The sequence below is a fragment of the Mus caroli genome, chromosome 11, assembly GCF_900094665.2.
Source record: "Mus caroli chromosome 11, CAROLI_EIJ_v1.1, whole genome shotgun sequence".
Lineage (NCBI taxonomy): Eukaryota > Metazoa > Chordata > Mammalia > Rodentia > Muridae > Mus > Mus caroli.
Genome location: NC_034580.1, coordinates 8,468,368 through 8,495,507, shown reverse-complemented (window position 1 = coordinate 8,495,507; position 27,140 = coordinate 8,468,368). Strand labels below are relative to the sequence as shown.

Sequence of the window (27,140 nt, the reverse complement as noted above, 5' to 3'; positions counted from 1 at the left end):
TGAGTTGCAGGCTTGCATGACCGAGCAAGGATCATGAGCTCTTAATACAAGCTTGCCCCTGCCTCTCTGGGAATTCACAGATGTGTGTGTGTGCAGTCGACTATGCTTGGGATTGTTGCCCAGCCTCTGTCCAGCTGGAGTTCTAGTGGTTGTACTTTCTCAGCACTGCCTATTCTGGGATGTTCCAGAAACGTCTAAAAGGGTTCTTTATGGTCTGACATTAAATCTTCTTCAGCCTCAGTAGCCATCTTCCCCTGGGTATCTACCCTTCCCAAGGATGTGGGTGCTGGGTTCACACTGTTGAGGGGCTCCCAGTGATGGCAACAGGCTGGGTGAGCTAAGTGGAGGAAGGTATAAAGGAAAAGTCTGCAGAAGGCCCAGGCATTCCACAGGCTAAATGATGGAGCAGGAGGAGGACTTTGCCAAGGGAGAGATTTATTTTCAAGTGGATGAACCAGGCAAGGTTTTGGAAGCACAGACACCTCCACCTCCCAGGTCCTGGCAGTTTTGTAGCCATCTTGATATCTCTGGGTCCCAGGTCCTCTCCACAGACACTTTAATTTTGCAGCTTCAGGGACAGCCTCTTTTGATGTGAGCCTCTGTAACAGGGATTGCTTTCATCTTTTCATAATGCCCCTTAATTACACTTCTGGGCAGTATCTGTGAAATGTTATAGCATTAAAAAAATTAATGAGGTTAAAAATGGTAATAATTTATAAATTTTCAATGCACCCTAATAAAGAAGGAGGATTCTGTGGGCTGCTGGAACATCAGAAACAGCCTTGTCTGGTTCTGTAGATCAAAGATGGTGAAGCTGAAACTGCTACAGGAAGACCAGGATTTGTTAACAGTAAAAAATGAGCTTTCTGCCACATCATCAGACTGGGATAGGAACGGCTTCCTCACGTACCACAGCACAGATTCCCTTCGTGCCTTGAGAGAGCTGGTATCTTAAAAGTCAGAGCATATGTTGCATAGTAGCCACCTTTTAAAGTGTTAGCGAACACTCGGGATTAAATGGCCAATCCCCAAAATATTCTCATCTTAGAGAACAGAAACTGAACTCTCTAATAGCAGCTCCCCCTTCTCTTTCCTCTGCCCCTGCCATTCTACGTTCTGAATTCAACTGCTCTGTATCCCCTGTACAATGGAGTCTGCCAGTGTGCGTCCTTCCACTAACTGGATTTATAGCATAGGTCAGAATCCCCTTCCCTTATTGTCTGGATAATTCTCTTTTTAAGGCTACATGATATTTCATCACAGAGACACACCCATTCATGGTTGGACAATTAGGCTACTTCCTGACTTGGGCCACTGTGAATAAGGCTGTCATGAACATGGTTGTACCAGCATCCACAGAAACCCAGCATTTCCTTCTCTGGGGCGTAGACCCAGCAGGTGTGTGCTAGGATGGCAAACTAGTTTTTGACTCCTTCCTTATAGGCGCCTTCAGGAGGAAGACCAGCAGTTAAGAACTGCATCTCTTCCGGCCATCCCCAACCCATTTCCGGAGCTTACTGGTGCGGCCCCTGGGAGCCCTCCTTCGGTTGCTCCTAGCTCCTTACCTCCTCCGCCGAGCCAGCCTCCTGCCAAGCATGTAAGTGGTCCCTGACTACAGCACAATGATGCATTTCTTTGTGGAAAAAGGAGGGAAGTTCTAAGATGGCCTCTTTAGGTTGATACTGAACTTTTTTTTCATGAGTTCTTTTAATGTGTTGGCCAAAATTCAATTTACTAAGTTAGGAATGTATCAACTACATTTTGCAAAAAACAAACAAACGAAACAAAACATTAGTTATGCACTTATGTATCATTTATGTATGTATGTATTTATTTATTTATTTATTCCTGAGGACAACATGTGTGCCATGATGCATATATATAATTAAAGAACAGCTGGGCATGGTGGCACACGCCTTTAATGCCAGCACTTAGGAGGCAGAGGCAGGCGAATTTCTGAGTTCCAGGGCAGCCAGGGCTACACAGAGAAACCCTATCTCGAAAAACCAAAAAAAAAAAAAATAATAATAATAATAATGAAGAACAATTTTCATAAGTCAGTTCTCTTTACACCATACGGGTCCTGGAGGATTGAACTCAGGTCCTCAGGCTTGTCATCCAAGTGTCTTTAGCCTCTCACCAGACTGAGGAATGCATCACTGTGTTCAAAGAATCTTAATTGTGTTTTGTTGTTGTTGTTGTTCTTGCTGCTGCTGTTGTTTTTTAATTAATGATTTGATGTTTAAGGATGATTTTAGCTCTTTTAAAGAAGTTGTGTGACCAGGTCATCCGGGTCAATCAGCCTTTCTGCTATGGCACACCGCTGGGCCTTCCTGTGCACGCACTCTTCAGTATGGGTTACAATCAGAGCTTCCATCTTGAGGTCTTGACTTCAAATGCAGCCTGCTCAAGGCCAAAGAATGGCCACTTGAACCAGGAAATAATAACTGCCCTTTTAAAACTTGTTTCTCATTTGAGGTGGTACTATGAAGTAGAGAGCTAGTCACTGCCCCCATGTGAGAAACGCCCCAGTGACAGCCATTCAGCTTATCAGAGACATGCGCAGGGGAATCGTAGCATCTCAAACTCCCTTTAGCAGTGGGCTAGGAACAAGATGGCCCAGGACTCAGCAGCACACCACACCCTGCCTGCTGCAGGGAGCAGAACAGAGACAGTGACTTTACATGGAGGCTCTGCTCTGTGCAGTGCATGGGCTGCTGAGGTGCTCACTCACTTACTGCTTTGATAGGCCCTGTAAGTCAGTACAGATGTCACTGTCACCTACAGTAGAGGAAAGTGAGGCTGGTGTCAGCATACAGTTGTGTCTGACCTAGTGTTTCAGCCTAGAGTCTTCACAGGCTTCCTGCCACCTTAGCTGCCTCTTTAAAACTTGCAATTTAGAAGATTCTGTGTTTTCCCACTAGACCCATTTTTTTCCACTTGCCCACCTCTGCTATTCTCTAATACGGCGGAGCCAGCCAGCCCCATTCTCTGCAGTCTAGTGGCATACAGCACCAGGCTCTCCAGCAGTAGGCTTTTTTCTAATACTCTGCTGGCTTTGGAACACTGCTCCCCATGAGTGCCTCTCGAGCCGCCCGAATTACAGCACTGTCAGACTTAGAAGGTGAGGTCAGTGTCCCTTGTCTCAGAGCCAGCACTGTCCTGGCTTCTGCACAGGGTCACATGCTGAAGTGCATCTGGGCTGTCTACCTCCCTGGTGACCTTCTGCCTTGAGTAAGGATCCTGATGATCGTGTATGGTTTGTCCCCGAGGTTGTTTACAAGTTTCCTGTCCTGAAGTAGACCACAAAAGTACTGTCTGGCCCTCGCCTTGGCTGGCAAGAAAATGAGCCTCCTCCCCACCGATTGTCCAAATTTGTAAGAATAAGGAAACCCGGGAATTTTGCCTGCTCGTGTTTTTCTTGGGATCAGAGTTGGCTCTTCATGAGAACAGTGCACTGGCGTGTTTGTCGTCAGATTCCTCAAGCCAACTGGGACCAGTGAGAGCAGGGAGGGTGTTTCTCACTTGTGGAAGGCTGCTGTTCTTTGTGGCTGTTTTTAGTTTTAGTTTGTATTTATTCTTTGATAACCTCATGCATGTAAATTGTATATTCTGATCAATATCTATTTATTTAGTGGGGGGCACACATGCAGAACAGTGAGTATGTACATCAAAGGGCAATTAATTACGGACTCAGTTCTCTTCTCTCATACAGATCAAACCAGGGCAGTACCCAGGTGCTCGGATATGCAGAGCCATCTCATCAGCCTTTTTGGTTTTGTTCTGATCCACTGAGTTTTACTGAGGGTCAAGGTTATTTACCAAGCCTGAGCAACTTATTAATGGCTACACCACTGAAGAAAGTCATCCCGTACAGGGGCTATGCCGATAGTGTAAAGTGAGCTAAATCCCTCTTGCTACCATCCAACAAACATTGCCCTGAGTTCAGTTTGTCTGGAGGTCTGTGTACTCAGCAGCCTGGTGGGACAGCCTTAATTGGGAAGAGTGTGAGGAACCCCATATCACTGAGGACTGACATAGTTACAGATGACAATGGCACTAAAATGGCTGCTGGTTGTATGCATTTCCAAGTTGTCTCAGCCACTGTCAGGATATATTTAGCTGCAGAAAACCAAACCTGGCTGGCTTCCTTCATGAGGACACTTAACTTTCATGGAGTAGGATATCTGGGGCAGAAAGCAGAAGCTGCCCTGACCTTGTTCCCTGTTGTGGAACTTAGACACTGTCTCTGTAGGCAGAACTAGTGTGACCAAAGTTAGGCCTGTCATTAAACACAACCTTTCCACCTCAGTAGGCGAACCAGGGGCTTGAACACATGCAGTGGTGACAGGGGAAACTGAGGTCCTATCTGGAGTATGCTGACACACCAGACATAGCAGATAGAGCCATTGCTGACTTGTATTGTTCAAGGGCAGAGCTTCTAAGACATTTGGGGGGATCAAGGGAACTTGGAAGAGGAGGTCTGATTCATGGTAGGTAGTGCTGTAGACAGGACCTTTTCTGAATTCATAACAAGCTCAGCAATGGCAGACCACACAATGACTCCTCAGAGAATGTTTTTCCATTTGCTATTTAAACACAATTACTCTCATTTTTTTTTGTGCCCCATCATTAATGGTGCATAAATACTGCCTCAACTCCAAACAGTTCTTTTCTCTTTGCCTCATTTTAAAAATTAATTTTCTGGAACTGAATTGATGGCCTTAAGCAGGACTCCACTCCTGCACTTACTGATGACCTCCGGGGTCTGCCTAGGCTTTACCTGCTCTGCTGTGAATGCACTGCCGCTCGAGACCTCTGTATAGTGGAAAAATCTAATCCCGCTACTCTGTGAAGAGTAGACTCTCCTGTGCCCAAAGGCCTCAGCAGCCATACATTTACTAGTCCTCCTGCTTTCAGGCCTTCACAGCTAGGTGTGTCATCTTTTCTGCTGCCTTTTGAGATCTGAAGTATGGAGACCTAGATCTAGCCGAGGTTTAACTTGAGTTCTGGGACCCCAGCTTGAGGCAAATTGTGGCTGCTTAGAGAAGTCCCTGGACTGTAGCTAGAAATGAGACAGGAATGCCCAGTGAGACAGAGACAATGCCAGTATCCCGTGACAGCCCAGCATAAGATATATCAGCTCATCCTGTGTCAAAAGATAAAATCCTCTGCTTGGCACCACCCCTTTTTCCTCTGACCTCCTACTCACTCACATCTCTCCAGGGAGGCCCTGCCTGGCTGCCTGTCTCCTCTGTACTAAGAGGCAAGCCCAGTGTGTAGAGGGTGAGCCCAGGCTCATGCAGTAGGACAGGGCTGGTGGCCCCTTCAGAGCAGCAGCATCTCAGTTCCCTGTCTGTCTGAGGAGGCTGGTGTCACTGACCCTAGCCTCTCAGACCAGTGGAGACATTAATTCAGCACATAGGAAAATGTAGGCACAGTGCAGCTGCTTCCTATATTTGATACAGGACCTAACGCCACAGCTGCCACTGTGGGCGCTTATTTTACCCTCTTCTCTTGTGGAATAGAACAGACTACCAGAGACTTGCTCAAACATCAGCCAAGACCAAAGAAGGGCAAGGCCACTTTGCAGAGTCAGTAACTAAAATGTCAAAAGAATAGAATCCATATCTGAGATCACTCACATGTAAGACCTTTGTTGAAGCAAGGTGCCACAGCAAATCCCGAGTAGCAGAACACCTCTGAGCAAACTGAACATTCGTATACCATCTCATTAGGAGTACCCTTGTGAGTTTTCCAAAAGCAGCCAGGCAAAACCACTAGCTTGGGCTGGGGGTATAGTTCTGTGGTGCAGCATTTGTCTAGCAAGTACAAGGCTGTAGGTTAGGAAACATGTTTATTCCATAGTTTGGGAAATTTTGCATTTTCCCCCACGTTCTTGGGAATTCACATTTCCTACTTGATCTTAGAGGACCTGAAAAAAGTGAACAAAGAAAACTCAAATTAATCTAGAAATTTTTGAAGAAATTAAAAAAAACTTTACATATTTTAAGTATTTATTAGATATTATATATTATAAAAATACATAAAAACAGTTCCCATTGAGCCTACTTTGGATATGGTGCTAAATTGGCCCAAGATAAAAGTGAAGGCTGCCCCTGACTGTCACAGTTGATTGGTGGTGTTACTAAGTGCTCAGAGCCCTGAGCATTACAGCCTCTGGAGCCAGAGCATAATCCCTCTTGCTTGGACGACGTGACGGTACCTTCATGTCTCTGTTCAACTCTGAACAAATGATGCAATCACAGCAGGGAGTCGTGACCTAGAGCCGACCATGTGCTTGGCTAAAAATGAGACAGGAAATCATCCCAGGAATCTCATGTGAAATCCCAGCCTAGTGTTTCTCTACACTATAAATATCTTATATAAATTCTATAAATTTCAGAAGCCTAGCTGATTACTACAGCCTCAGACCTCTCTTATCTTGAAAAAGTACTGCAAACATGAATCTTTAAATTTTATCTTGTAGAAAGAACCACCAGCCTTTAGCTACAAGGACTGAGTCTGTGCCTTCCCCGCACATGGACCAAGGTGATAAGACCCTTCTGCAGAGTCAGTGGCCAGCAAGGGGAAGGGCTTATATTTTGAATATTGATGATTCAAAAAAAAAGCCTCTGACTTTGCTAGAAACCAGAAAGCATTTTCCTAGGAAAATTGATTTGCAAATTCTTACTTGATGGTTCAGCTTTAAATTTCATTAGAAAATGGGAAGGTCGCCAGCTAGGGAACTTTTTACCTGATTAGCTTCTGTCCTAGTTAGCTTCAGCTGTCAGATTGACACAGCCCAGAGTCATCTGAACAAGGCTCAGTTCAGAGATTGCCCAGATCAGATTGGCCTGTGGCCATGTCTGTGTGAGACTGTCCTGACTGATGACTGATGTAGAAGGCCCAGCCCACGCCTAGGCAACCCCATGCAGAGGTAAGCGAGTCTGAGCTATATAAGGAAAGCTGGCTGTGTGAATTTTCCTGTTGTTCCCATCCTGAGCCCTTGCCTGACTTTCCACAGTGATAGGCTGGAGCCTGGACATTATAAGTCAAGTAGCCCTTTCCCCACCAAGATGCTTTTGGTCAGTGTTCTATCTCAGCATCAGAAAACAGGCTAGCATCCCTTTTGCGATGGCTTGGCTTGCCAACTCAAGCAGCACTCTTCCATGTTTGCATTAGAATCCACAGTTCACCTTGTAGGGAAAGCAGCTTGTTACATCCACAACACGGAAATGTCTGCTCTTCATAGCTGCAGACTGCGCATTACTCAAACAAAAGTGAAATCTGAAATGCTTCAGACTCCAACATAAGGCCACAAGTAGAAGACTCCACTTTTGCTACTTCATTTAACTATTAACGTATTAAAATTATTGTTTTATTATATAAAAGAACCGTCACACTAAGGATTAGTCCACTCTTGAAACATAAACTTTAGGTTTAGACTTGTTTTCCTCCCCAATTAACCTCATTGGGTACATGCAAATAGTCCCCAGACTGAAGAAACTTCAAATCACAAACATTTAAGGTAGGCCACACTTGATCTATGAGCAACTGAGAGGGTGGGGGGTTTTCCCACACTCCATACCTCTGATGGTCCTACTGGTTTAGAACAGAGGTGTCTCATGAAATTATAAAGTTGAAAGCTTTTTGTCTTAGCTGAGGGTATTCCATACAACTGGAAAATGTTCACCGACACTACCAAGCCTTAAATCTTAGCCTCTTCACTCTTGTAGCAGACATTAGTCTGAGTATAAAACTGCCTTGCCGGCTCACGTCTGTGCCTGTGCTTTTTGCCCAGCATGGCACCTCCCTCCTCCCTCTTTCATGTCTGGGTACTTGTCTCCCAGACATTCACCTCACTCTCTTAGCCAGCCTGAGTGAGTCAGAACAAACATAAAAATGATAAAGAAGCCCTGGAGGGAAGCGAGCAAGGGTGTTCTGAGTGTCTTCAGCAGAGGAAATGGGGTAAACACCTCCTCTCCTGTGGCCATGAGTGCCAGGTTGCTACATTTCTAGGAAAGAGAGTACAGATGTTGACCTCATCTGGAAAGGTTAATAATTACATGCCTTCAGATTCTCTAGAGAACTACATGCAAATGACTACTTGTTTATCTTTCACCTTACCTCAAAGTAGTTTCCTTCTTGTAATTGTATCCGCAGACATTCCGTGCTAAATCAAAGCAGTAGGTTCCTAACGGGTTTATAGTGTCCTGGCATCTTGGATTCATTTATATGAGCAGTTCATTCCTGGGCTTTTATCCCTTAAAGTGTTTCTGTTCACACTGTCCCCACTTTCCCCACCAAGCCCTGGAAAGGAACCAGATCAGCGGCAGCAATATCATAAATATTTGAAAGGGGAAGCAACAGTATTTCCTTAACTCTGGAATATAAATATGAGTTCTGAGCATTGAGTCACAACAAAATAGTGTTTTAACAAGCTTGCCACCACTACAGCAAAATAGACCTGAGGCACCAACCTGTAAGGACAAAAAGGTTATTTTGACTCAGAGTTATAAAGGGCCCTCCTTGGAGTGGGGGTGCTGCTGTCAAGTGAGGCACAGAGAGGAAGAACTCAATGCCACAGTGTCTCCTTGGCAGGCATGCCCACGGGGGCTGAAGAACCGCCCAAAGCTTCCACTCTTCCAAATTTCACTACTCTAGGGACCAAGTCCCGGACACATGGACCTTTGGAGACACTCAGCTCAAACTGTAATAGTAAGACAGTAGACACTTTCTCTGTTTTTGGTTTCTAAACATGTTCCCCAATAAAAGGAATAAAGTTTTTTAAAGAGTGAAGGCAAGGTATAACGAGGATGGAGGAGGCCCCTTGAAGAGCAGAGGAAGGAAGGAAGATGGAGATCAGGAAGCCTTGAGTGTGTGGTCCCAATAGACATCTCCAGGAGTGGGGCACAGGACAATATACTGGCATAGCAGACCTGATGACCCAAAGGGATCTCAGCATCTCTTTAATGGTATGCCTGCCCTGAACCAGGTCCTGGATATGTTCTACTGAACAGCCAGAGCTCTTCAGGACTTTTTAGACCATAGAAAAGTCCCAGGAAATAAAGTTATTATGCCACAACTGCAGGCAATGTTTCAGTCTAGCAGTTGGAAGTTGCTACATGATTTTTTAAATTCACTCTCTTTTGCTGAGATTATTAATAAAGGCAGCTGTACTAGAATCATACTATGCATTACAAAGAGCTGTCTTCCATTCATGGACATATGTACCCCATGCTCCACCCTGTCACCTCTGCAGTTATGTCTGTGCTACTGACACTGGCCAGGCCCAGTGAAAGAACCCATAACAGCCCAGTACGATAAGGCTTTGTCCATGACACTTAGGAATGATCTGTGGGTCTTTTAAGAGCCACCTACTCACTGGGGAATGGGCCTCAGATAAAACAAATCCACTAGAGTCTAGCTCTTTTCATATAGATAACCTCCATGTGTATTCAGTCAGGAGACCTCTCCCACTCCTGTCCAAGAACAAAAACAAAACAAAACAAAACCAAAAAAAAAAAAACAGCCGCAAATCAAGAGATCTGAGGCAGTGTCATTTGCTTTTGTATCTGTCCTGGAAACCTCTTTGACTTTGAGAGTACCAACCACTTGAAAGAAGAAAGTAAAAAGTGTACCATTAGTTTTGTGTCCATGTCCATTTTGAGATTGGACCTCCTAAGGCTCTGCTCAACAGACCCCTATTCCCTTGGTTTAAAGGAATTAGCACACACAGTTATTTCCTGGTTTGAGTTTCTTCCTTGCTCCCCAGCAGACTCATCTGCCCAGCAGGCCAGAAAATGGTGTCAGTGGTGTCCTCAGTTGCAAGTTTTGCTTGGATTGCAGGATTTTTAGTCTAGAAACAGCCATCTGAGAGGGTGTGTGTGGTATTGATTAATACAGTCAGTGAATGGTGGGAATCACTTACTGAGGGAGTGAAAGTGAGGTGCTTTCATACACTGCTTGTATGACATCCTGTGTGTTGAACCATCCTAATTATAGTGCTAAGAACATCCAATCACAGGGGTTGATGCATGCAGCAGGTAGCAAAGCCTAGGAACATGTCTAGGACATGTGGGCTGAAAGTCCACACTGAACCACAATTTCTGTGAAGTGTGGCAGATGTGAGAATACCCAGGGAAATAGGGAAACTGAAGATCTGGAGATGGCAGATGGGTTTGTCCACTAAGTTGCTTGTTCCTCAACAGATTAAGCATTTTACCCAAAATGGCTGGCCAACTAAGTCCTTGAGAAATGTTTAAGCCTAATAGAGAGATGTCTTAGCAAGGCATGATGTCAAGCAATTTATCTTAAGAAAATAAACATATGCACTAAAATATATATTTGAAGACCATCCTAATAATTCTATAATAAAAAGCAGGGGGGCAGTAGGCAGCGTGGGAGAAGTCTTCATTTTTGATGCCTTGAAAGCTCTGAAGCAGCAAAGAAACATGATGACATGGTGAAGTGTTTATGATGTAATGTGAAGCTCTACCGCCCAGCTTAAAAGTGTGTGTGCAGTATGATTACAATTCTGTCAGGGTTTCTATTTATAAATATCTGTGCAGAAGAATGTTGTCACAGTGAGTCTGTGAAGTGTTGGTGATTAGCTGAGTATATTTCCCCTTTGTTCCTTACTGTATTTTTCCAGTTTGATATGGGAATCACGTCATTTCTAGATAAAGCTAACATATGTATTTGTCTTTATTCATCACTTTTATGCATATGTATGTATTTGGATATGTGTGCATATTGCTATTGTATGGGTATATTCATGTGCAAACGTGACTGTATATTTTGATATCATAATTCTTGAGTTCAGGCAACCCTTGTTTTATTTAATAAGAGTTCTAAAGCCCAATAACAGTGACCTGGCCACTTGGAAATGACAGAGAAGCTGTAAAATACTTTCTTTACCTGAAAAGGTAAGTAAGATAAATCAAATGTTTTTAAGAGCAATGAATTACTTGAATAACTTTTACCACAGTACATCCTCAGAATTGTTTTGTTTTATTATGAGCTGTTATTGTTTGTTATTATGAGCTGTTAATTTCATACCATGTCTGTAAATGAACTTTTATCACAGGCACACAATAATAGAAAAAGTCATGTAGCTTATAGTGCTCTCCTTTGTCCCAGGCAGCTCTGGGGGCCATGAAGGTAAGGGAGCCTTGTTCTAATTCGTCTTTGGTTCACTAACAGATTCTTTTTCCTAAGTAGCTTTCAGTTTGATTTGATATGACTTGGTACCAAAATATAAAAATCAGTTTTGTCAAAATAGAGTTTATGCATCTCAGATGAGTTAAATACACAGATAAGTAAAGCAAAATCCATTCATCCAGATAAGCCTGTCTGGTGAAGTAGAACCAGTGCAGAGCAGCCTCGTCGGACAGTGAGACCCTTTCACTGTAGAGAAGTCTCCCAAGAGCCCTATTTTTGAGATCTATTTTTAGTGATAGTTAAAACTGTCTCATTTATAAGGGGTTTCCAAGGACTTAAAATATTTCCAAAGTTTATTGAAAAGTGTACTTGGTAAGATTCTATGAAACTGCATAGACTTTGAAAGTAAGCTGAATTACCAGTCAAGCAGGGTTGTCTGTTCTTACAGATGAAGAGCCACCACGTCCATGTCGCTGAACCCTGGGCTTCAGCCTCAGATCTTAGAGACAAACCAGGGCTGTGACTTAAAACTGAGCTCAAGAAGACTCAAATTTAAATTAATTTTTTTTTACTAAAATTAATTTAGCCCATCCAATTCATCCTGAAATTTCAAGGCATGAGGCACACACACCCCCACCGCCCCCTCTATTTTTGGTTATTTGAAACAGCTCAGCTCAAAAATCTTGGAGCCTCTGTGACAAGAAGGATTCAAAGTGCTGAGTAGCAGCTGGTTGGTGGAGGAAAAAAGGCCAACTAGAGCAGAGAGCCCTCTGTTCAAACCCTTGCCCCAGGACTAACTATTTTTGTCACTGGGAAAGCCCTGCTGCCTGCAGAAAAGCTTCTGATGAGGCTGGTGTGACACCTGCCTTAGGCTAGCTTTCCTCTACCTGCCTCAGCATGACTGTTCTGCCTTTGTCCTTCTAGGTCCTACAGTTTCAGAATAAAACAGTCACTGCTCGGAGGCTTAGTAAAGGATTCCCTGAGTATCCCATGCATGCCCTCCCCAGAGCGCCTCTGGTCTTCTGATTACATCCAGCCTTGACCCTACAAGATCTCTTGATATAGGAATCATTTAAACAGAGACAACTCAGGGTCCAAAAGCTTTTGCTTTCAGATGCCTACCACTGCTGCAGTTACTGTGCAGTGTCTGGGAAGAATGGACCATCTTGATGCTGGGGTATCATCCTGTACACCCCCAGGGACCAGGCCGTCTGCTTAGGGACGTCTTGCACTGCAGACAGATGGTGAGGGGGGCCAGAGAGGCACAGAGCTTCGAGTGTCCTGTTTTCTATTTTTATAAGGTGCGCCTCTGGCACAGTTTTAACTGCCAAAGTCAGAAGATCTTTTGAATTCAGTAACAAGATTCCTTAGGTTCCAGTCAGCAGCAGCAAGGTCTATTACAGGAAGCTGTGGTAAGAATCTGCCAAGACTGGGAGCAGAGAAGCTGAAAAGACCCCCATACTGTTCACCTGCTAGGGACCATGAAGACAAAAAGCCAGAGCACCACTTCTTACTAAACACCTTCCTTTAAGTCTGCAAAGAAAGGGGCTTTTGTCCCTTCCTCTATATGGTGAATGTATAAGAAATGACAACAGTAAGTCAGGGAACAATGGAACATTTTATTACCTCATGGGGCCCTTATAGCAGAGTGTGTAATGGGCCAATTCAGCAAAAAGCACCTCTATCCCTCTTGAAAAGTTTTATACTGTTGGTGTAATTGTACCCTGTCTCTTTCACATTACTGTTTTATTTTTAAAGCAATTAAATATTTGTTTCATTTGTTTATGATGCTTTTCCATTGCATCTTAACCAGTTGAGGTCTGCTTTCTAAGTATTGGGAATACTGGTGAACAGGTATTTAGAGCCCTCCCCATCTCTCTACCAAGTTCCCTCCAGGCTTTCAGCTGGCGAAACTCACCCGTCCAGGTCTGTGGACAAAGACCACTGCGAGATTTTCAAAGAAACAACCTAAGAACCAGTGTCCAACCGACACTGTGAATCCAGTGGCACGGATGCCCACTTCACAGATGGAGAAGCTGAGGCTCAGAAAGGTCGGGTAACTTGTGAAGGGAGTTGTGGCTCCCTCTGATTCTAGAATTGCTGCTTAGTACCAGCCCTAACTGTCATGCCAAAACTTCTTGCCATTGCCAAAGTTACATACATGGAGCATCGGGCTCTGTGTGTCCCACTTATGTCAAAACAGTGCTTCAGGGTTCAGATAAGGAAGGTGAGGCTAAGGTAGCTACCTAGATTTCAGGATGAAGTTATGGCTGTCCAGCTTTCCACCCCTTCCAGTACTACATAGATTCATGTATGCCCTGGACAATTCTCCCATGAAAAATAGCTGCCAGGGTTATGGCTCTCACCCTGCTGAAATATGAGTCGCTGGGGGCCCAGAACCTTGCTCTCGTTGAGAAAACCTTCTGTATCCACCCTGGGTAAGAAATGAGAGCATTCAGTGTGCCTAAGAGGCCCAGGCTGCTCCCAGGAGCTCTTGGCCCAGGTTCTTGCACAGGCCTATGAAATATACAACCCTTACTTGATTCCTTAATGAGCCCCAGCACAGCTCAGAGGTCTGGTAAAGGGACAGATGACAGTGTGGCACAAAATGCTTCACCTAGAACCCTCCTTTAAAAGATTCCATGGAAGGATGTTGGAGCTGCACACAGCATTAGCTTTGTGCCTTATATATTTGCTACAAAACGTCCCTTCTGTAGCTTCCAGCATTTACCCAGATCAACACTACTGGTATGTGTAATGGTTTTTCCAGAGTTCTGTCTTGGAGGTTGTTTGGCTTGCGGGCAGCAAGCCCTGTGGAGTTTGGGGAAATAGCCAAAGAATGGTGTGTCAGTTAGAGTCTATAACAGGAGGTGTGTACTTTTCTGTCTGTTCCCTGTCACAGGCTTTGGGGTTCAGGGGGGAAGCAAGGCTTAGCTTTTTGCCCATCACGTACTGCCCTGTCCTGCCAACCTGGCTTTTTGCAGGAATCTCAAAGCAATGGCGATAAACCTGTGACAGAGTACGTGTTAGTTTGTACTGCCCAGACTATATATAGATCAGGGAGAGCGGTTGGCTGTGGAGCATTTGAGGGAAAAAGAAAGAGTTTAAAGAAAAATGCAGTGGGCTGAAAACAGACTTTGAAGCGTGGAGCCACGGCTGATCTGGGCAGGAAAAGTGGCGAGTAGACTTGGGGAGACATGAGACACATACTTCACCGCCACATAACTTTCCTGGAGGAGACAGTGTTTGCTGTAACCACATCAATGTTTCAAAGCTTAGGAAAGGAAGAGCATTCGGAGAGCAGTCTGGAAAGTGGAAAGCTTCACTGACTTAGGAGGCCCTGTACACTGCAAACCAGAGTATCAAACGCACTTATACTTTCCAAAGTTCTGTTTCTTTTACGTTAAAGCATTTTAGAAAGAATGTTCTTGCCTAGAGACCACAGACATATTTTCTTGATTTGAATTAAGTGTTAGTTCCTAGACGGAGTCAGTCATGTGAGCTGGTCAAGGCAAACTTTCACGGAGACATAAATTCCAAAAGAGGGAGTGGTATTTTTCTTTAAACGTAAAAGAGAGTTTGAAAGCAAACCCTAAGATTTTTCTTAGTCAGGGAGTAGCAGGAGTAGAGAGGCCCTTTGGGTTCCCCTGGCTTGTCTTGCATAGAGAAGGATTCTTCCTGAAACCCCTGAAGCATCTCTACCCCAACTTTTGAGTTCAAAGGCCAGAGGAATATGGCTTTCCTCTACCCAGCCTCGTGCTACCTTGTCCTTCAGCAGTCGGGGCCTTTTCTACAAGATGATGTAGACATAGGTCCTACCCACAGGGCCATAGTACCCTCTATAGTGCTGGCTTGACTCTCTTTCATAGAGCCATCCTTCTAACCACATAAACTGGAGACTGGATCAGAGAACTGGGCAACTGGAGGTAGTTTATCAGGACAATCAACAGTCAGCTGATGGCAGACTCAGCACTAAAGTTGCCACTGATGGGGCAGTTGGGGACAAAGATTAGTAGGAGGTTGGTCAGAATGCAGAGAACCTCCAGCCTGAGTGGCTGGCCCTACTAGGGTTTCACCACCCAGGGATTTTTGCAGACAGTCATGCAGTGTCATTGCTGATGTCACCAGCCTCATCAGTCTCTTCCCCCTGCAGAGAAGTGAGAGACAAAAGCCCACAGGTGGTTATATCAGTGCTAGGAGGGGCAGAAATAGGCTACTGAAGTGATTGATTCCTACCACAGGGTCGAGTAAGATGGCAGGCAGGCAGAGGCAGCTTTTACTAAACAGTGAGCCCAGACTCCCAGAGCAGGTAGGGAAACACCAGGAACAATCTACCAGGCAGTAGGCAGTCACAGTTCAAAATGTCACTATGTCCCTCCGACTGCTTACTCCATGCTGTTGAGATAAGGTCCTTGGTAGATATTTGTTGTTGCTGTTGGGGGTTGTTACAGTTGTTGTTTTTGTTTGTTTAAATACATCTCCTAAAGACTGCATCCCCATCAACTGGAGAAGGTAGAATTTTTTTTTTTCTTAATCTTCCAAGATTTCTATGCCTTTTCCCCAGGAACTATTTGGTTTTCATGGATTTGAATAGGACCTGGAAACTATAGCTTATTTTCAGTCTTGGAGGAGAAAGATCAAGCAATTTAATGACTAAATTCTTCCATGCCCCTTTTCATCAGTCAAAATATTAGCGTATCCCTAATTCATTTATCTCAGCTTCCTCCTGTCTCTCAGGAGCTATGAACAGTGTAGAGCTAACAGGAGTTGCAGACCCTATGGGCTCTGGGAATAAAGAGAAAAGAGTTACCACAATTTAGGATAGAAGGAGGGTCAACCCAGATATTTGCTAAGTTTATACAAGTCTAAACTGTCTAACCTGGGACCACCTGTAGTGTTTTAGTGAGTTACTCCCTAAGCTAGACTGGTAGCTTGGCTGTGTACTGTCTGTGCCTATGAGGTTCCCTGGTTCCTCCAAAGAGAGGAAAGGGGATCCCATAGCCCTTGACCTACATCTGTGGAGCCAGAAACCCCCCTTGTCCGTGTGTTGAGACACTCGTGTACTTTTGTTTTATCTTGTCTGGTTTTCCTTTATGTAATTGCTGAGTTGTTTCATATGTTCTTGTCCCGTTTGTGTGTTGCAGGATGTCAAAGTCTTTAGTGAAGATGGGACCAGCAAAGTGGTGGAGATTCTAACCGACATGACAGCCAGGGACCTGTGCCAGCTGCTGGTTTACAAAAGTCACTGTGTGGATGACAACAGCTGGACTCTGGTGGAGCACCACCCACAACTGGGATTAGGTAGGGGACTGGTTTCCTAGTTTGGGAATACCACCTGGGGACTTCAGTGTGTGATCAAATGGGTATGCCACAGCCAAATGTAAATGTGTCATTTCCTGCCACATTGGCTGGAGGTCAATAGTTGCTCTCCATTCCTTCTGGCCGCTTTTCTCCTAAATTACACTTTTCTTCCTTCTAAGTCCTCTCCCTCTGATACTCTGAGAATTTCTTCTTGAGTTCTCAGAGCAATAACTTCCCAAAGGCTTAGCCTGGGTCAAAGGTTCTTCTAGATGTCCAAAACCCTGAGGGAGCTTGCTGCCCACCTGTGTGTTAGAGCCCATTGACCACTGAATTGCAGCTGCCCAAATCAGAGAGTAGCTCACTCTGATGATAGGAAGAAGGGAGTCATGATTCCTTTGTGGTAGGGAACGGGAGTCAGGATAATATTACCGAGGCTTCTCATAGATGTATAATGCTTACATGGTGTCTTTGTGAGATGGCACCTGCACTGGGTGTGCACGTGTGCACAGGCACGTACATGTCTGTATCTTGTCTGTGGAACAAGAGCATATTTTAGTCTGTAGAACATATGAAGGCCCCTTTTTGTGCTCAGTTGGTTCATCTCAGGTAAAGAAGCTTGTCAGACTTTTACTTAAAATCTTATTTGCATGAAGTCTGAAGCCTGCAAAATCGTGAGCAGGTATTTTAAAACCAGAATTTTCATTCAATTAAGCTATAATTTTCCCATGTCTACCATGTCTTAAAAGAGAAATACTAAATTTCACAGTTTTAAATTCTGCTTATAACCCTTTTGAAAGATTAGTAAAGTGGATTGCAACCTCTTGGCTTAGAATATTCATTGAATTGATTGGCACTCTTCCAGCAGATAGTATACAATTTTTAAGCATAGATAATGTGATGTGAGCTTGAGTCACGATTTCCCACCTCTCTTTGGACTTTCAGATACCAGTAATGCTTTGCTGCAAGCACACAGAACTCTAGTGGGCGGTTTCAGTTACTTTTCCAATGACTGCAACGGGAAAGTTTATGGAAGGGGCTATGGGGTGGGAGAGGGGTCTTACAGTTTGAGGATTTGGTCTAGGATAGGACACGTCATGACAGCAGGATTACATTTCATATGTAGAGAAGAGGCAGAGAGGGGTGGCTGCTAGGTCACCTTGCTTCCTTTGAGTTCTGGACCCTAGTCTATGGCATGGTGCTGCCCACATTCAGATTGGGAGCTCTCCATATAGACTGTGGGTCTCCTCCTCCTGGCTCAAACCCCTCTGGAAACCCCTTCCCACATTGTGCCCAAAGGCATGTTTTTTTTTTTTTTTTTTTTCTTTTTTGGTTTTTCGAGACAGGGTTTCTCTGTGTAGCCCTGGCTGTCCTGGAACTCACTTTGTAGACCAGGCTGGCCTCGAACTCAGAAATCCGCCTGCCTCTGCCTCCTGAGTGCTGGGATTAAAGGCGTGCGCCACCACGCCCAGCAAAGAATGACTCTAAATCCAGCCATACTGACATGAAGTTTAACCATCACATTCATCTTTCCCATCTACTACCTATCTGTGTGACAACTGAGCCTTTCCCATTGACACTACCTACCTTCTGCCATATTCCTTCACCTGCTCCATAATGACTGAACTGCACTGTGACAGGTACTTGTGGTGTACAGTCTGTGGGTATAATGGCATGCACTGAGAAAATCAGTACAGATACACACAGAGGTCTTACGTACAAGGACAGCCTGGACATTGCACTCAATTCAAGGGTTTCTGATTAGAGCCCTTGATGTGGAACCACCATACAGTGTATAAACTAGATAGTAAGGCTTTGAAAAGAACTAGAACAAGAGCGCCTTATTTGAGGAAGTAGAAAAGAGGACACCCGTGAATATATAGCCTTCTGATGGCTATATTTCTGTCCCTTTCTTTGTTCTTTTCTCAGTCACTTTAAAAGTATACTAGTGTACTTTAAAACTAATAGTATTTTATTTTGAAGTCAAACTAAAATGGGGAAAATATAAAAGAAAGAATAAATGAAATTATTTTAAAAGAAACAGGAACCTTTGGGTTAAATTTTGACAAAAAAAGAAATTAATGAGCCTCACAAGTACAGAATCTAGAAGAACTGCGTATGTGTTTAGACGGTTTCCCTCTGGTGTCTTTTCCACACTGGTTCCTCTCTTGTTACTGACGGTAAAACACTCACCACCTAGGCTACATCTTGGAGAGCAACTCCAACAGGAGCTTCAGTCCTGCCTTCCAATTCTCTCTCTTCTCTCTTTATCTCTCTCTCTCTCTCTGTGTGTGTGTGTGTGTGTGTGTGTGTGTGTGGTGTTGTTGATTCAACCTATCATTTAATTAAAACAAGGAATATAGCTAATTAGCCCTTTAAAAGGAAACCCTGTTTCTGCCAAGGTTGCACAGTGGTCTCTTGTCAGGGTCCTACTAGTGGAGAGATGTGGCGCTCACTCTGTGGTTCCTCTCAGAAAGCCCTCCTCAGAATCAGCCACCCTGCTGCTGTGGGCTGAACCACAGGCCTGTGGGAGGCTCTTTGTAATGGATGTTGCTCTAGGGTGAGTTTCTGGGTCCTGGCCTGAGGCGTGGGGCCTCACCTATACTCAGTGTAGCACCACCCTGCCCTACATTCCTGGGACTCACCGTCTCCATGGAAATAACTCTCTTGGGCAATTCTATATTGAGCCTTCTTATTAGAGAGGAGGACACACAGGGAAATAGCACAATGTACAAGTCTTTCGGGCAAATTCTAAAACAGATTATGACCCAAAACTATGACAAATGGGAGCATAAGGGTAGCATTCTGATAGTTTTAGTTCATAGATGACCTCAAATTAAGGTCTTCAAAACAATTACTATGCTGATTTTAGCAGCTGATCTACTGGAAACTTACCCAGAAGTTAAAGTCTTTTAGGTAGACACAGTTGCAAAGATCGCTCGTGCGACCCAGCTCCCTTTTCACTAGAAGAGTCTATAATGACCTACTATGGTTACTGTGGACTGATGGAGAAGCAGTAACAGGAGTGTTCTTGCCCTGTCTTCCTTGTACCTGTGGGTAAGCAGAGGTGAAAGCTAGGAGCCAGAAGCCCATGGTTCCTCCAGTCCCCAGTGTCACCTGCTTCTAGCAATCTACCTCTGAGGCACCATCTTTCACAAAATACCTAGCAATTGGTAAACATGTTCTGTGTCTTGCAGTTTCTGGAGGGGGGAAGGGAGGCGCTGATTCCCCAGCCCTGTTGTTCTTTCATATGCTGTCATGTTGATGAGCACTTCTCATAAGAATCCCCTACCTCAGCCTCCATCCCATGTGTGGAAACAGTCAGTGATAAATCCATGCCTAGAGGCATTCCACAGCAGCCTGAGGCCACCAGCTACAAAGCCCTGAACAAGGGCTCAGCTTGGTTTCTCCACCATTTCCCAGCTTCCTGGGAAAGGAAACTAGAGTTGCAGCTGGTTTGCATGAGGAGCCACAGTGAGGCCCCTCTGGGGTCCACAGACGAGCAGGGGGAAAGCATGATCCTTCAGGGCTGTATGGGCTAGCTTGGCAGTCGCTGGTTACCTGAAACCACAGTGGGGCCCAGTTTCCCCTGCCTCCTTCCCAGGCAGCAAGCCCTCCCCTGTGTACGTGCAGTATGTGTGCAGCTTCCCCAGGACCTCTCCCGGGCAGCTGCTGTTAAGGATCAGAGCTATAGAGACCACAGCATTGGCCTTAGCTAGAAAGCTCCCCACAGGGTCCTTGTGCCTCCTCAGGGGTCTTTAGAAAACACAACACTTTTTGGTTTAGAGCTAGCCACTGCGTTCTTACTAGGGTGGCTGCTACCTCTCTGTTTTACTGTTTTTTAAATGGTGAAAATATTTTATCCTGTAAAACCACCACCTCCAGGTTACTGGGTTTGTTGAGCTTTGTTAAGTTCTTTTAGAATATTTTCTCTGAATAAAGCTCCTGATGGAATTCGCTGATGTGTTTTTGGACGAGGAAGTCTGTTTAAAATGAATGAACTTAAGCCTGGCTGTTTTTTTTAAACCATGCATCAGTTTTTAGTCAATGCTTAAGTTATATGTGGTTGTTCGCATATGTCTTGAGGAAATATAACCCTTGTATAAACATAATCGTTCATGTGTTCCAGGGAGAATTCTCCCAGATAGAAGTAAATGGAAACTATTATAGGTTTGCATCAAGCATGGCTTTTTATGCCCTATGAGATTTGTAACTGCCAGTGGGAACAGATCTTGCTTTTAAATATGTTTCTGCCAAGATGTCCCCTTCTCGCAGTATCAAAATGGAAGCTAAGATGTGTTGGCTCAGAAACTGCTCTTGGGAACGGTCCTCGTAGAGCAGTGCCTGTAGCCATAGTTCTCCTTTGTAAACTGAAATTCTCTCTACCAATCCTGTGACCCTTTAAAGTGGCTTTTCCTAAGGGTCTCCCTTCCTTCAAAGATGAGATTTTTCTAGATATTCAGCCCTGGCTTCATGAGAGGTGGTAGGGACTCAAGATAGAGAATGCCCGTGTTCACTTAAACTGTGAATGCCTAGCTGGCATCAGGTCACACATTGTAGCCTGGGGTGGACTTGTTGATACAGTTTATCCTGTTCAGAAGCTCTGTAGGAGGAACTCTGATCTCCATTCCACAGAAAAAAGGCACATTCTCCTCTGAACATGTTTTGAATATCAGCAGGGAGCAGGCTGAGTCCTTCATGCTCTCTGTAAAAGCAGAGGTTCAGAAAGGGACTAGCTAGCCTTTCTGGATCCTTACATAAGGTGTTCTAAGAAGTGTGTATAATCTACCTGGTGAAGGCAAGAGGTGGATAATCCAGCTGCTGCCTTCATTCCACGATATGGCCAGTGCTGACTAGCTAGGTATAAACAATGAGTACCTTGTATATCCCATTGCTTATGGTGTCTCCCTGGTCTTACCACCTGTATGCCCTGTGGTCCTATCTGCCCTGCCTCTTGCAGGTTCTCCTTACCTGCTTGCTGTCTTTGCCTTTCCTTTGCCTTTAAATGAAAGTTGAAATTTTGTAGTGTAAGGGCAAAATCATTTGGACTCTCTCATTAATGTTGTGACAATTCCAATTGTAAAAGAAATACATACATGCCAGTACTAACCCGAACTTTGCATTTTAGTGAATTTTAAGACCTCTTTTAGATACCCATCAGCAAATTAAAGAGAGTAAAATTTAGTGTTGTTCCTGACAGAATCATCTTAGTGTTTAACAACAGCTCTTGACCTTGTGAAATGGCCTTGAAGGTTCTGTCTTACCTCACATGTGATGGTTCTCCCTACAGAGAGGTGCCTGGAGGACCATGAGATTGTGGTCCAAGTGGAGAGCACCATGCCAAGTGAGAGCAAATTCTTATTCAGAAAGAATTATGCGAAGTACGAGTTCTTTAAGAATCCAGTGGTAAGTCTCCTGAAATCTTGGGAGTTTATACTTGGGTTGAATAAAACCTGATTGTCAGGTGACAAGCTGAGACTCATGGGTACGTGGTTTTAAGAAGCTGAGTCACTATTTAATTAAACAGGCCTCACAACCCAATCGTCACCAGATGTCATGGCGACCATCTCCTTCCTACAAGGGTAGAGATTGTAACACTAGAACAAATTAATCAAATATTCAGCAAATACCAGATACTTTCTTCATTGTATGTTGGTATGCTGACATCAACTCCTTAATTTTGTTTCCCTTTGTGGGGAGGTGCCTATCAGGTGACACAGTAGGAAAGGGGCATTCATGACTTCTGAGCCTTTGGTCTTTTCCTGAGCCACCAAGCAGACTAACGGTCAGCTAGGGAAGACCAGTGTCCACTTCTGGTTCCAGTCCCACTTCACTGTTTTCTTGAAAAGAAAGAAATGTAATAGTTCTGGGTAATTCAGAAGAACTACCATCACCATGCTGTTATTTATTCACTTGCTTTTGGTTTTCTTTTGTACAAGTTTTGATAAAAGAATGAGAAGGACTGTTACCTAAAATACAAATTATATCATACCTGGAGAAATTTTAATATTGGCAGACATGTGTCTATAATACCCTTGTTTCTCCTTGTTTCTCAGAACTTCTTCCCGGATCAGATGGTCAATTGGTGCCAGCAGGCCAACGGTGGCCAGGCGCAGCTTCTGCAGGTACTAAGCAAACACTGCATTCTTGCTGAAATAAACTGGCTGGAAAGTTGACAAGGAGCAGATTCCCGAAATGCTCCATCTTCTAAAGAAAGTAGCAGCATTCCTACTACACCGTAGTGGGAGCCATTTGCTTCTTTCTATTCCAACATTGCTGTGTTCTATACAATACCAGTTCTGTTGGGATTTTAAGAAGTTTGAAGGAAGAAAATTTTGCCTAAGCTTCCCCAAAGTATTTTAATGATTCAGAAAATGTCAGTTATATGTAATCTGCTTTTGTTATTTTATGTGCATATTGCCTAATTTTAAAAATTTATTCCTTCACAGAATTTTCTGAACACCAGCAGCTGCCCTGAGATCCAGGGGTTCTTGCAGGTGAAAGAGGTAGGACGCAAGTCTTGGAAGAAGCTGTATGTGTGCCTGCGCAGATCTGGCCTCTATTACTCCACCAAGGGGACTTCAAAAGTAAGTTTTAGAACACTCCACCTTTCCCTGTACTAGGTGTTCTCGCTGTGGACTTGGGCTTAATTTTTAAAAGCCCCTGAACCTCTTTTAACTAATTAATAGTCAATTTATATAATAACTGTACACACAGGGACCAGTGTACTGGTCTATCAGAAATTGGATGGAAACACACGGCAGCTTCTAGGATGGTCAGCCCTAGATCCCTACTGTGGGCTGAATATAGACCCTCCTGGCTGACTCAGTCAATGCAGGGGCATACTTGGTTTTCATAATTTGGAAATTAGATCCTACCTGGCCATAGGATAGGTACTGGATTGTTGTCCTGTATTCATAAGCAAAATATGGTTTTCACTCTGCTGGAGCAAATTTTAAGAATTGCATAGTTCATAAAAACAAAGTGAGTCTATTGTAACACAAAGCTGGCATTTGTGGTTTATGCTGTTGAGATTTCAAGATGACCTTTCAGTTCTGTGTGTGTGACCAGGGGGAAAAGTGAGCTTATAGCACTATAGACTTTTTTTCCAGAAAATGTGACCTCACAGTTCACTTAACTGCTGTTTTGCAGGAACCCAGACACCTGCAGCTGCTGGCTGACCTGGAAGAAAGCAGCATCTTCTACCTGATTGCTGGAAAGAAGCAGTACAACGCGCCCAATGAACATGGGATGTGCATCAAGGTACTCGGGCTGGGACTGGGAGTTGTGCGAAGGAGTTTTCTCCTGGCCAGTATCTATTTGGTTGTAGATCCTTCTACTCTAAACAGAAACCTTTTTTTTTTTTTCTTTTTCACACTGGCCTCATTGTGTACTTATGATTTGATGTGGGTTGTTGTTGTTGTTCTTTTTAAATAGCCCAGAAACACTAAGAGGCCTCCGTGACTTAAGGCCAGGTAGCCATTAGCCTCCTGCACCAGCTACAGCTTTTCCCTGGTCATAATGAGGAGAGACAGAAGCTGGTTAAGAAGGGGAAGGAGGGAACTGCTGACCTGACACCTGATTGTTTGCACCTACTGAGTGTACTGTCTGTGTGTCGTGAGGATTGACCACAATACTCCCTACCCACTCTGTGTATTCATGAGAACACTGACACATTGATAGAGATGCATGCCTATAGTCACAACACACAGATGTGAATGTGTACATAGGTACAAGCAATGCATACTTGCACATACATGCACATACACCACAGCCAAGATCATGTTAATTTTCCTCTTGGTGAGATTGTGGCAGTGTTGATCATAGTGGTGACTACTGTCTCCTGTACTCTTATTTATGACCTGTTATCATTTTATAGTCACTGTCATTTACTTAATCTTCATGGATACCTGGGAGGTGGGAGCTAGGTCAGCTTCCTTGCCTTTGCACAGATAACCAGTGACTAGTTGTACTTGGATCTCACCGTGGTGTCCTGGCTTCTGAGGCTTGAGGACAGCCTTCTCTCACATTGAGTGTATGAGTTCGCACTGTTTCACTGGTCGCTTTCTGTTTCTCCTATAGCCAAATAAAGCGAAGACCGAGATGAAGGAGCTTCGTCTGCTCTGTGCCGAAGATGAGCAGATCCGTACTTGCTGGATGACTGCCTTCAGACTGCTCAAGGTAGAGGACTCAACGCTGCAGTTGGCTGTATCTCACGCAGAACAAGCAGCTGGATGTGGGTCTATTCTGACACAAAAATGCTATGGCATTTCTACCAAATGTGATTTACCAACTGTAGTTGTATATTCTTCTTCAGATCTAAGATCTCAGAAAGGGTAGAACCAGGTTTTCCAACTTAAGCAATATCAAGTATTGATGGAAACTGATCCTTTTTTGGCTAAAGACAGAGATCTGTGCATTGTAGGTCTCTCCTACAAGATGCCCCCAATCAGTGGAGACAGCCAAAAATGCCTCTAGATGTTTCCAAATGTCCTCTAACATCAAGGGGTAAGAAATTTCCCCTTCAGTAGACAACTCTCAGTTTTAAGCCTGTTCAAAGTCTGTCATCAGACTGTCAGGGTATAAGCCAGCTGTGAAAGGAATACTTTGAATGTGTTAAAATAATGAGATTTCTAGGTGTGGTACGCATGCCTAGAGTCCTAGCAGTTAGAGGGAGGAAGATTGTTAAGTTTCAGGCCAGCTTAGACTTTACACAGAAACCCTTTTTTTAAAAAAAAAAAAAAAAAAAAAAAAAAAAAAGCTGATCAATGTTCTAGAAAAACTATTAGTTTAAAAATAAGTATATAACAATATTAGGATGTCCTTCATTTTTGTGTAGGAGAAAAGCATTGCTGTGCTCAGTGGTACAGATTTACTTAGTGGACAAAGCAGGGTATAAGCGGGGTATAAGGGTAGGGTCAGATTTTGTTCTTCATCATTTCTTGGACACAGGACTGTACTAGAGGGTTAGAAAGTTGTAACAGTTACCTACTTCTCCTATTCTCCCTCCTTTTCTGAAAGTTTCTTAAACTGATGTAAAAATTCCCCCCACAAAAATGTCTTGCTGAGTCAGCACAAGAGCCTGTCATTGTGGTTGCTTTGGTTTTAAATTACCTACCCTGAAAAGGCAATTAGGTTCATGTTCTGCAAGACAGCAGACCACCAAGAGGCATGAGGAGCCTCCTCTGCAAAAGCACTTTGACAGTAGGACCAGCATGTTGGAAACAAAGAAATTCAGGGCAGTGCTCTGAAGCAGCTAAATGCAGGGATCAAAGTCCTCTCAGCAGTGAGAAGGTTATGCAGAACAAAAGACTGCACTGGGTGTAAAGAGGTCAGAGAAGCCTTGCCCTGCCTAGCCCGCCCAACAAGAAAACTGCTAGGGAGAGCGCAGACTAAGAACCACAGAATGACTTGGGTAGCTTAGTGTCCTCTGCCTCTCCTTAAGAGAGCTCCCCTGGGGTGCAAGCACTCCTTCCCAGGTTCCACAGAGGCCGTCTCAGCTACTGAAAGGAGGTGTCTCCTGTCCATGGCAAACATAAAAGATAAGGCTGGTAGGATGGATTGGATCTCAAGCCACTTGTGCTCATAGGGAAAGTACAGCTTTGCAGTCCTTCAGTCGGAGCTGACGGCTCCTTACCTAAGGTTAAAATATTCTTTGTTTTATAACTTATTGGGACCAAGTGAAAGGTTTCAGGTAATTTTTGTGCATAGATGGTAGTTATCTTAATTTGGTAAATCAATTGTGCAAACCTTAGGCAGCTGGAAGTTTTCCCTTCCCCCAAAGGTATTTCTTTGTCATATCATATCTAAAATGTAAGCATTGTGGGTTTAGGCCTTTCCTTGCATTTTTCCCCCCAAAAGAGGCCAATGCTAGTGTTTTTCAAAGATTTTTATAGCAGAATTTTTCCCCATTTCAGGGCAGAATCTGTAACTGCCCAATATAACAAGCAAATAAAAGGCCTTTTTTTTTTAATGTGACATATTAGAGTATTATAAATTAGGAGGCATCTCCAGTCTCAGTGGCTTGTAACAGTAAAGACTTACTTCTTACCCTTGGCCTGCTAGAACTTGGCAAGGGAAGTAGCTACATACTGGGTTTCCATGACCTGAAGAAGGGATAAGACTAACTGTCTCACAGCCCCAGTTAAATGTTCAAGCCTATAATGACTTTTGCCACTTCTGAACTGGGAACATGAGCCATCTAATCCCAGGGCCAATGGAATGGTTGAGCATAGTTGTACTTCATAGATTGCTTCTGCTCAACATCTATGCTAAGTAGGGTATGCCTCCCATGAGATTACAGTCCCCTTCTGTTTAAGGACTATCTCTTTAAATTTGTCTTGTATTCCTGGAGTTGAGGTGCATTCTCTGAAGCATTCTTTGACCAGGATTCTAAACCTTTTTTTTTACCCTTGCATAAAGCAGTAAACTTGCCTACCACCTCACTTAAGAACCTATGTGTCTCACTGAGTTAGTAAGGAAAAGTCTGTCCCTTTATTCAAGGTTTTGGGTCTTCCAGGGTTAATGGCTAGAATGGAAACTAGGTAATAAAGGGAATCTGTCAATGCACAATAGATTCACAAAGCAAATGGATTCCTTTCATTAGATCCCCAAACTCAACCCCATTTGTAATGTTAAACTCCTGTGAACTTTATTGATGTGCTTATGGTTCTTTA

The 27,140-nt window shown here is 43.9% G+C and overlaps 1 protein-coding gene across 8 annotated transcripts in view; it reads left to right on the top strand.

Moving 5' to 3' along the window:
- Grb10 (growth factor receptor bound protein 10) overlaps window positions 1-27,140 on the top strand; it is a 104,533-nt gene that overhangs the window by 68,398 nt on the left and 8,995 nt on the right. For 7 of the 8 annotated variants that reach the window (XM_021177707.1, XM_029483452.1, XM_029483449.1 and 4 more), the window contains exons 4-11: window positions 1,444-1,597; window positions 13,053-13,217; window positions 16,311-16,467; window positions 21,755-21,870; window positions 22,521-22,589; window positions 22,914-23,051; window positions 23,617-23,727; window positions 24,547-24,645. In XM_021177707.1, coding sequence (XP_021033366.1) covers window positions 1,444-1,597; window positions 13,053-13,217; window positions 16,311-16,467; window positions 21,755-21,870; window positions 22,521-22,589; window positions 22,914-23,051; window positions 23,617-23,727; window positions 24,547-24,645 — 1,009 coding nt within the window. The remainder of the gene's footprint in view (window positions 1-1,443; window positions 1,598-13,052; window positions 13,218-16,310; window positions 16,468-21,754; window positions 21,871-22,520; window positions 22,590-22,913; window positions 23,052-23,616; window positions 23,728-24,546; window positions 24,646-27,140) is intronic. The other variant, XM_029483454.1, reaches the window with a different exon arrangement.